The sequence below is a fragment of the Catharus ustulatus genome, chromosome 14 (genome assembly GCF_009819885.2).
Source record: "Catharus ustulatus isolate bCatUst1 chromosome 14, bCatUst1.pri.v2, whole genome shotgun sequence".
NCBI lineage: Eukaryota > Metazoa > Chordata > Aves > Passeriformes > Turdidae > Catharus > Catharus ustulatus.
This window is the reverse complement of record NC_046234.1, coordinates 970,623-980,999: the sequence shown is the minus strand read 5'-3', so window position 1 is coordinate 980,999 and position 10,377 is coordinate 970,623. Positions and strand designations below refer to the sequence as shown.

At 51.6% G+C, this 10,377-nt stretch overlaps 1 protein-coding gene across 1 annotated transcript; it reads right to left on the bottom strand.

Annotated features, from left to right (window-relative positions):
• Nucleotides 1-2,102: 2,102 nt before the first annotated feature.
• Nucleotides 2,103-9,800, bottom strand: LOC117002985 (cis-aconitate decarboxylase-like). Its single transcript, XM_033072570.1, has 6 exons — nt 9,780-9,800; nt 9,191-9,245; nt 6,218-6,522; nt 6,031-6,123; nt 5,291-5,496; nt 2,103-4,188 (listed from the first exon to the last, which is right to left on the bottom strand). The coding sequence occupies exons 1-6, from the start codon at nt 9,798-9,800 to the stop codon at nt 3,270-3,272; spliced, it is 1,599 nt and encodes a 532-aa protein (XP_032928461.1). The 3' UTR covers nt 2,103-3,269.
• Nucleotides 9,801-10,377: the final 577 nt, after the last annotated feature.

The window sequence follows — 10,377 nt, the reverse complement described above, 5'->3', positions numbered from 1 at the left end:
GCACAGCCCAAGATCTGCCTGTGGCTCCCAGCAGGAGATAGACCAGGTTTACACAGGCCAGGTTTGCTGGCCCATTTAAAAGTCCAAGCTTTAATTGTGTAAACTGGGAGCAAGCCTCAAATCATACAAAAGCAGGGCTGCCAGGACATCGGGAGTTTTCCCAGGGCAGCCTACTCTGCTCTGGGAGTGAATCCTGCTTTTATAATCTCCATCACAGAGCCTTCATGGCCTTCTGGAAAGATCTGTCCTGCTGCTGCTGCACTGCAATTTTTGGGACATTTCCCTGATTCCTGCTATCCCTTTTGCTGCTGTTGAAGTCCTCATTCCTACACTGCCCACCTGTCACTCCTCTCCTCTTCAGAGTCACTTTCCCACAGCTGGAAATTTCTGTCTCCCTTCCTCTCATCCTGCTGCTTCTCATCTCAACCTGCTCAGTGCTGGTGGCTCTCCCACCAAGCCAGGGGTTTAAATCCAGCTATGACTGTCCAAACACACTCCTCACCTGGAATTTGGGGATTTGGCCTCAGTGTGACACTCAAACACTCCTGAAACTGAAGCTCCAAGTTTCATCCTCAGCTCTGTATCAATAACTGTGGGGTTTCTGTCACTCAGGAGTGGAAAAAGCAGGGATGAGGATCCAGTTCACATGGATTTATGCAGGGATTGAGGGTGGTCTGACACAGAGGAGTCTGATGGCACCTTGTGGAACTGTCCTAAGTTTTCTTCTTCTTTTAATGATTTAAAAGCCATTTCAAAGTAATCTAGAAAGTATAAAACAATGAAGGATTCTCAGGCAGAGCAGTTCCCACGCTGGCCACACTGAGGTAGCATCGAGATCTTCATGGGAACAGCCCTGGAAAGGAGGGAAGACTCTCCTGACCTCTACAGTTCAAATCCTCCATAAAATTGAAACAATCCCTCATCGTAGTAATTTTTTCCTTGCTGAAATTTCTTGGGAAATCCGAAATTCTTCATGATGAGAAAAAAAGGCAAGGTCACAAAATATTCAGTGCTTTGGATGATCAGGGGGGATGAGCTGGTTTCCCTGGAGTGGTTTGTGGGAGATAAAGACAGGAATGCCATGGGAGAAAGCCACGGGCATCTCCTCACCTTCACCTTTTGGGTGGAGATCCAGAAGGGATCCCAGGAGGGACCCCCGGGAGCGAAGTCCCCTTGACCCCGGCTCCCACGGAGCATCCGGCGGCTGCTCTCCAGGGCGCTGATGTCCCCCGGCAGGCTCCGGGACCCTTGCAGGGTTGGTGCCCGCGGGAGAGGGTTAATCCTCACGGGAGAGGGTTCAAATCCCATGGGAGAGGGTCAAACCCCATGGGAGAGGGTCAAACCCCACGGGAGATGGTAGGTGTCCATGGGAGAGGTTCAAACCCCATGGGAGGAGGTCAAACCCCATGGAAGAGGTTCAAACCTGATGGGAGAGGGTCAAACACCACAGGAGAGGGCCAAAGACCATGGGAGGTCACCAAACCCTACGGGAGAGGGTCCAACCCCACAGGAGAGGGTTTTGCTTCCTCTACTGGAGCCCGTCGTGGCTAAGTTGATCCCTTTAAGTGCTGAGCTATTGGCTGGCCTGGAGGACATTGGCTCTGTGCCTTTCCCGTTCACCGGAGGGTGAAATATGGAATGACTCTTTTGGGGCTGTCACACCTGGCCTGAACCACGGGACCCCCAAATTTGTCATGGAAATTTAGCGAGTGTTTGGAATGCACTGCTGATGGAGGAACATTTAGTGAGTGTTTGAAATGTGCTGCTGATGGAAGAACTTCTCTTGGAGTGATGGTGTTGGGGCACTGGAGGCTTTGCTGGGTGATGGTTGTTGTTTTCTCCAGGAAACTGTGGGGCTCAGTGTTTTTCCCTGGAGAAACCACAGGCCAGCATTCCAGCTGTCCCTGTCCCAACCTCTTCTGGGCTCCCCATCTATGAGAAAAACCTCTGTATTGTGAATATTCCAATTAAAACCCATGGTTTACATAAAGCAGCATTAAATCCTTGTGGAGAAAATGAATTTAATTCTGCTCTTTATTCAGCAAGATTCACACGAATATTGGACAGTGGATTAACAGGTGGGAAAACAGTTTTCTTCCGGGTGGTTCGTTCCCTGCACAAACCACGACCAGTAAGAGAAAAGGATCTTCCTTCTTGTCTGCTCCCATCTTATCCCTCTTGAATCCTAATTCCCACAGCAGATTCCACGATTTTATCACAATCGTATTGGGAAGGAGGTCTTTGGATCAGCAATCCCAGTGTTCCATCAGGAGAAATGAGTTCTCCATCTCAGTGTTCCATGTGGGGAAATGTTGAGGTCTCCATCTCACCGCTTGGGGGGGTGCAGGGGAAGGAGCCTTCCAGGGAATGGCTGCTCAGGAGCACAGATTTCATCCCAGCTGGAAAGATGAGTTAGGAGCAGAGTCTCCTTGAGCTTCCCCTCCTCTCACAGGAGGGAAACGGGAATTTCCCAATGGCAGTCACAGTGTAGGTGCCCAAGTCACCTCCCAGAGAAGACCATGGGCCACCTGGTGAGCCAGATGGGAACAGGCACCTGGGAAAGTCTGGGAAAGCCAGGAGGGATGGTGTGGGCCAGCCTGGGATGGGCAGGGATCACCCACAGTGTGAGGACTAATGCAGGATTCCTCACCCACCATCTTCCCTTCAGATAACACATCCAGCTCTCAAGGGGCCTCAAACCATCCTTTGTACACAGAGAAATGGTAAACACTGCCCATGGGGTGGAGAAACGTGAGGCTTTTACTGGCAAGGAGGAGAATCCCTCTCTGCTGGAGAGTTCTGCAGGCAGGGCTGATCACAGCAAGGATGGATTTTTCCTGTGTCCCGTGGGACTGCCTGACCCTGATCCCAAAAGTGCCCAGAGTACCCCTGAGAAAAGCACAGGCTCTGCCGCTGAGCTTGCTCCTCTTCCCAGACTCGGTGTCCTGCACAGAAGAACTTGGAATCCAGATGTAAGAAATGCATGGGCACCATTTCTCCTGGAGAACTTGATGATACCCCAGGATTCTCGGGGATTTCCATGGGAATTTTTTGATACTTGTGATGGCCTTTCAGCTCCTCAGCCAGCATCAACCAGGAGTTGGGGTTTACTCCACGTGCTGGCCCAGACACACCTCCTGCCTCATGGGTTCCTTTGGAATGATCTGCTGGAAGGGGTGGGAACTTCCCTGTCCTTGGGAATCAATAGGAAAGCACCAATGAAGAAAGGAATGGCAGTTTCACCAGGACAAGCTCCTCACCAAGCCCCCTCACAGGCTGCAGGCCAGCTGGGAGCTGTCTGACAGGTTCTCCAGGTTGTCCACCAGAGTGATGATGGCTTCTATTTTTTCTTCTGGAAGCACGTGGGAGGCGTTGGATCGAAACTTCTTCAGGAGCGACTCTTTGCTCAGGGGCTTCCTCCAGTGGCCATAGAAAGTGTCACATTTGCCTGTCAGCACATCCCCGCTGTGCAGGAGCAGGGCCACCTCCCCGTACATCTTGTCAAAGTTGGCCACGTTGTCCTCAGGGTGCTCTACCACCACCTTGTCCAGCAGCTCCCTGAGCTCCTGCCGCTGGATGCTGCTCTCGGAAAAGGAGCCCAGCCCCACCTCGCCGTCCAGCAGGGCAGCACAGGCGTTGAACTGGAAGGAGTGCCTCGCCTGGTGCTCTGAGCTGGGGAAAGGCCGGTTGATGTACTTGGACACCGGGATCCTCAGCACAATGCTGCGGATCAGCGATGGCGAGAATGACCCCGCGTAGTTGACGAAGAGATTCCGGACGGACAAAGCAGCATCCACCACCCAGTGCATGCCCAGGTGGGCTGGGAATCTCTTGAAGGCGATGTCCTGCTTCTCCAGCAGGAACTCATGGTGCTCACCGGGCGCGGACAGCGGTTTGGGGTGGTAGATGGTGTAGAAGGCGCTGAACCCCGAGCAGCCGGGAATATCATCCAGGATCAAAGGATTGGCCTCCATCCCTCGGGCCGCCAGCAGAGCGGCCTCCAAGCCCAGCCGGGTGGCGTTGCCCACGTGCAGAGGCTTGGCCTGGGTGGCAGCGTTGGCCATAGGAGCGCCGGCGAGGGACGCGGCGATGCCCAGGGCGTGGCAGCACTGCGCAGAGCTGAGCGACAGCAGCTTGGCCGCGGCTGCCGCACTGCCCAGGGTGCCCACCACCGAGGGAGGGTGGAACCTGCAGAGGATGTGGGGATCAGCAGCCCTGGATGCATTGGGTCACACCAAGGCATTCCTCCCATGGAAAAAATTAATGGAAAATCAGGGGCACCAAAACATTCCTCTCATGGAAAAAATAATGGAAAATCAGGGGTACGGGTAGCGCCAAAGCATTCCTCCCATGGAAAAATGAATGGAAAATTGGGGGCACAGGTAACATCGAAGCATTCCTATCATAGAAAAAATTAATGGAAAATCAGGGGCATGGGTAACACCAAAGCATTCCTCTCATGGAAAAAAATAATGGAAAACTGGGGGCATGGTAACACCAAAGCATTCATCCCATAGAAAAAAAATTAATGGAAAATCAGGGACATGGATGACACCAAAGCCATTCTCTCAGAGAAAAATTAATGGAAAATCAGGGTCATGGGTAACATCAAAACATTCCTCTGAACAGGAAAAAAATTAGTGGAAAATCAGGGGCCCAACTCCCTCATGGCTCTGGTGCAGGTGGGGTTCACCTGACTCAAAATTTAACCATAAATTTTAACTAATAAATTAACTCTAAAAACAGAGTTTTAGTAGAGTTTAGTTTAACTCTGAATTTAGAGTTAATTAACGTAAATTTAGTCCAAAAGCTGAGTTTTTCCTTGAAACATCTTCAGAAACACCAAGGTGAGCTCAGCAACTCCAAAATGCAACTTCCTCCAGGAGGTGCCATGGCTTGTGTCCACACCAAACTTTCAACCCCTCAGACAAATAATTCAGCCTCAAACACATGCAAGGGAGCAGCTCCTGGTGGATTCCGTTGCTTGGATCACACCAGGGCACTGCTGGTGGCAGCAGGTGGCCCAGGGGCTGTGCCCATCACCAAACCCTGCTTGGTGCTGGGATCCTGCCCTGACTGGGACTCCCTGGGAGCCCTCCCAAGGGTTGCTTTTGAGGCAAAATCCCTGGAAATCACAAAATGAATTAATGGTGCAATCGCCTCTGGCATTTGGCTCTCACTAAGGCTTTACCCTGGGGTAAAGCTAAACTAAACTGGACTTAAACTTGGCTTAACATCTGAAAACCCAAGCTCGCCAATCCTCTCCAAAGGCAAAGAAGAGGAGCTTTACCTTTTGGGGATGTCGTGAGCCTCGGTGGAGAAGTGCATGAGCCTCCCTTGCACCTCCAGGCCCACGTTGAAGGCCAGCAGGAATTCCAGCCCGCTGGGTTTGGTGCTGGGAGGGAGCATCTGGGAAGCTGCCAGGAGAGCTGGGAGCACGGCCCCCGAGGGGTGAGTGGCAGGGTGCCACGTGTCATCAAAATCCATGGAATGAGTCTGCCAGAAACAGAGATGAGGCTGTGCTGGCTGAGGGAATGAGAGCTCCCTGCTGATATTCCTGAGGGAATTCTGCCAGTTCCACTCAGTGTCCTCACGGCTTCTCTAAAAACCAGGAGATTCCCGGCTTTTGTGCCCCATCAAGGACTACTGTGTTTCCTGGGATGCTAGTTCCGGCACAGGGCACAAATTCCCCTGGGAAAGCCAGGAGCAGAAATCCCCCTTGGAAAAGTCGGGAGCAGAAATTCCCCTGGGAAAAGCTAGGAGAACAAATCTCTCTGGGAAAAGCTGGGAGTATATATCCCCTTGGAAAATCCTGAGCGAGATACCCCGGGAAAAGTCATGAGCACAAATCCCCCTGGGAAAAGCAAGAAGCACAAATTCTCCTGGAAGAGCCGGGAGCACAAATCTCCTTGGAAAAGCACAGATACCCCTGGGAAAAGCCGGGAGCAGAAATCTCCCTTGGAAAAGCCGGGAGCAGAAACCCCCTTGTGAAAACCCTGCTGAGGGATGCCCGAGCAGAACGAGCCTTACCGCCACGCCGTTGGTGAAGGCAGCCAGGGTCGGGGACAGCTTCACGCCGGGCTTGCCATAGACCGAGCTCACGGCCACGGAGGAGTACAGCTCCTGCGGGAGGAGGGGGTGTCAGGGCAGCCCTGCAGCCGGGAGCAGCCCGGGGTGGCCCCGGGGGTGACAGCGGCGGTGGTAGCGCTGTCCCTACCCGGCAGTAGCGCAGGGCGATGTCGAACACGGGGGTGGTGCTGCCCACCAGCCCCACGCCGATGCTGTCCAGGATCATCCTCTTGCTGCGCTGCCGCACGGTCTGGGACAGGTGCTCGGGCCGCGCCGCCTGGATGAACGAGGCGAAGCTGCCGGTCACGGGCTCCTCGGGAGCGCTGCGGGCCACCACTGCACGGGGGACACGGCGAGGGGACAGGGACAGCGCTGAGCCCCGAGCACCAGGCACGGGGAGCTGCGCTGCCCCAGCCAGGTGGGTGAGGCTGGGGAGTCCTGCAAGGCAGCGAGCTGGGATTCACCATCCCCATGGCTCCCTTCCCGCTCGGGATGCTCTCTGATCCGATGTATAAATAGATGTATTTTATCTATAGATACAATTTCATGTTCCACACATGCTCTGCCCTGCTCCTGGAGTGGTTTTCAGAAAGTTCAGGGGAAGAAACCTCAAAGCTCAGCCCCATCCCCTCACCTTGGGGCTCCAACAACCATTATTTGGGAGGTATCAACACAAATTATATCCCTTTATCCAAAGGAAAGGCAGAGCAGGAATGGACCACAGAAATCCAAAACTTCCATCATTTTTTTGGAAAGCGGAGCCTGGATTTACCCAAATGTTTCATCCTACAAGGCACTGAAATATCTTGACTCAGCAATAAAGCTCCTAAGGTCTACATACTCAAAGGATGCTAATTATTAAAAATAAGTTAAAATTCTATGGATAATACCCAGTTTGTATCTATTGCATGTTTTCATTTCACTGACAAATTGCCTTGTTTAGCTTATATATAGATCATTATTATATATATTAATTTTATACATAATATTTTAAAAATTAATATATTATTTAATAATTTATAAAATCATTCTTAATTCTAGAAGTACAGTGACGAATATAATGAATATAATTATATTTATAATTCATAAAATTTAAATTGATATTTAAATCAAATTAAAATCGCTATTAATTTGCTATTAAGTTGCTATTACTGTCACAATTTATACTGTTAATTTGAGATGCACGGGAGAGCAGGAAAAGTGAAATTCCATGTAGCAGCATTTTCAGGATGGCAAATCCATATATTTACTTATGGGTGGATGTGGGGGTGCACACACAGATGGAGATAAAAGATGAATTAATGTCTGTATTAAATTACAGATTAAAAATTACAGATGAAAAATTCAAAACCACTTTGCTCCTAGAGGAAAGCCCATCCAGACCGGCAGGTACACAAGAGGCTTTGTTTTTGGAACAGCAAACACGGCAATTATTGAAATGACCATTCCCTAATTTCCCCGGTTTGGATTCAACCCGAAATGTCACATCAGTGACTCACGGAGCGCTGGCTCGTGTTCGGGCTCACCTCGAGCTCAGTCTGAGCCTCCTGTAAACACAGCTGGGAATGCCATCACCGCCTGACTCACCGGGAGAACAGTCCCTGCCCCGGGGAACAGGAACCCGGGCACCCAGAGCTCCGGGCTCAGCTGCCCAGCCCAGCCCGGGTGCCCTCGGTGCATCTCCGGGTCCCCTCAGAGCATCCCCGGTTACCCCGGAACATCCCTGAGTCCCCCGGAGCATCCCCGGAGCACCCCCAGTTCCCGCGGAGCATGCCCGGCTCCCCCCATAGCATCCCCAGTTCCCCTGGAGCATTCTCGGGTCCCCCCGGAGCATCCCTGGTTCTGCCGGAGCATCCCCGGGTCCCGTCAGAGCATCCCCAGTTCCCCCCGAAGCATCCCCGAGTCCCCTGGAGCATCGTCGGAGCATCCCCGGCTCCTCTCGGAGCATCCCCATCTCCCCCGGAGCATCCCCAGCTTCTCTCGGAGCATCCCCAGCTTCTCTCGGAGCATCCTCAGCTCCCCCGGAGCATCCCCAGCTTCTCTCGGAGCATCCTCAGCTCCCCCGGAGCATCCCCAGCTTCTCTCGGAGCATCCTCAGCTCCCCCGGAGCATCCCCAACTCCCCCCCGAGCATTCTCGGCTCCCCCCGGAGCCCTCCCGGAGCCGGAGCGGTGCTCTCAGGGCTTGGAGAGGCTGCAGGAAAATCTTCTCCAAGCACTCAGCACCCAGAAAAGCTGGATTGGTTCCTCCCCGCTATCAAATGCTCTCTGTCACCTCTGCAGGCAGCGGATTTTTTTTTTTAACCCTTCAGCTAAAAGTGTTCCATGACTCCCGGGTTTTCCTCCTGGTGTGGTAGGAGTGCATTAAAAAATTTGATTTCACTCAGGACCTAATAAATCCCTGTGGGTTGTTATTTCTCTTGTCCTCAGGTCTCCTTAAGCAACATTCCTTGCATTTATTTGATTAATTACTCATTTAAAAATAAATCGAGGCAATAGACTAAGAATATATTTTAAAATGAGTCAGGTAAAGCTATTATAAACTTATGATAAACGAAGAGCCTTTTTTAAAAGAAGTTAATAAACTTGTAATAAAGTTGTACTAAACCAAGGAAACTTCTAGAAATGAACCTAATAAACATGTTTTAAGATCAGTTAATAGACAAACTTAAGAGGCAAAATAGACCAAGTGTCCACACGGCCGAGCTGTGGTTAATTGATGCAGAGCTGGGCAGTGCTGGAGGCACAGAAGGAGAGCCACGAACCCCTCCAGGCAATGCCCAGGGCAGGCTCAGCTGGAATTAGGAATCAGTGACAAGTGGAGGAGTTAAAGATCTGAACCACCCTTTCAACATCTCACATTTGCCGTCAAAGAATTTGGAAAGTCTGGTTCTAAACCAGTTAAAGTTCTGGTTTAGCACAGGACTAACAATCCACATTTTTCCTCCCTGCTGCTTTTCATCTGCTCCTTTACCCCCGAGGGCACGAAGCACCTCAGGAGCCCCAAACATTTGGAAGCTTTGCCTTCCAAAAATTTAAGGATTTTTCTGATCCATCTTCTTTTGCCGTGATTGTTTGGGGATGCCCGCTAGGAAAGGATGGGGAATGCTGAGGGATACATACCGTGGGCAGCAGTTTTGTGGACTTGTCGAGAGCTTGCCAAGAACTTCTGGGATTTCTAGAGGAGAGACACAGAGAGGGAATTTGTCACTGGAAGGTTTCTCGGAGTTTTCTTGGTTGTGCCTCTCATCGTGAGACGCTCACAGATCAAACGAGCACATAAAAGTAACGACACACTTAAAGGAGGGGAAAAAAAATAAAATTTTTCCGAAGCTGAGTCCAGCAGGGATGCCAAGAACATCCAGGGAAATAAATCCACAGAGCTGAAGGGGCAGCAGAGCCTGAGCAGCCCTGCCACGAGATACTGCAGTGAGCTCGGAGGAGCAAAACCCACTGAGAACATCCCAAGAGCAACAACCCCCACATGGCACGGCCCACGGAGCGTTTGGGACACGTGAAAGGAGCAGGATGGCAGGAGAAGGTGGGCAGAGGAATGAAGTGGCTGTAAGATTTGGGATTTGCTCATTTTGGGGCAGTTTTAATCCCATGCTCAGCTGGACCAGCGGAGGAACCGCATGGAGAGCGACATTTCCTCCCCAAAGTGCAAAAGGCGAGCTCAGGGATGGGGAGGGTTTGCGTGGAAGGGTTTTACCTGGAAGGTGGAGTAGAGCATGCTGGTGGCTGCTCCTGCCAGTGCCATTCCCAGCTCGGTGTGCTCGGTGCTCGGGGTGGCAGAGGTGTGTGGCTGCAAGGTGCTGGTGGCAGGGTTTATATCTGCGTCCAAAAGGCAATTTGCTTTCTGTTTTGTGCAACTGAATTTCCAGGGGGATGACATCAGCCCCTGGGGAGCCGGAGGGTGGGGGGAATCCGTGAGGAGGGCTGGTTTGGAGGGAAACCCCTCCCCGCCCCCCTTTTCAGGAAATAAATCAAGATTTCAGACAATAACTGACAAGATTCAAGGAAACTCCTGTCTCCAAAATGCCACAGGTGCCAATGGGTGAAGCAAGAGGCTGCAGGCTCCTCCTCCCGAGGAGAACTATAAAAGTTGGATTTACCAGGAAATGAGAGGGACAAGAGCATCCTCCCATTGAGCCGAGGTGTCACCACAGCAGGTAAATCCCGCTGCAGAGGCAGAAGTGAGGCACTGGTGGTTTTCTTGGCTGCTTTTCTTGAATGCCTTCAGTGTTTGGGTGTTTGGCTGAGTCTTTCCCAGCTCTCCTTCTTCTCCATCTGCTGGGTCACTGGGCTGG

Coding starts and splice junctions, on each gene's coding strand:
- LOC117002985 (XM_033072570.1), bottom strand. CDS start 9,800: ATGCTCTACTCCACCTTCCAG. Junction 9,246..9,779: donor TGCTCTACTCCACCTTCCAG/GTAAAACCCTTC, acceptor TCTCTCCTCTAG/AAATCCCAGAAGTTCTTGGC. Junction 6,124..6,217: donor TCGCCCTGCGCTACTGCCGG/GTAGGGACAGCG, acceptor CTCCTCCCGCAG/GAGCTGTACTCCTCCGTGGC.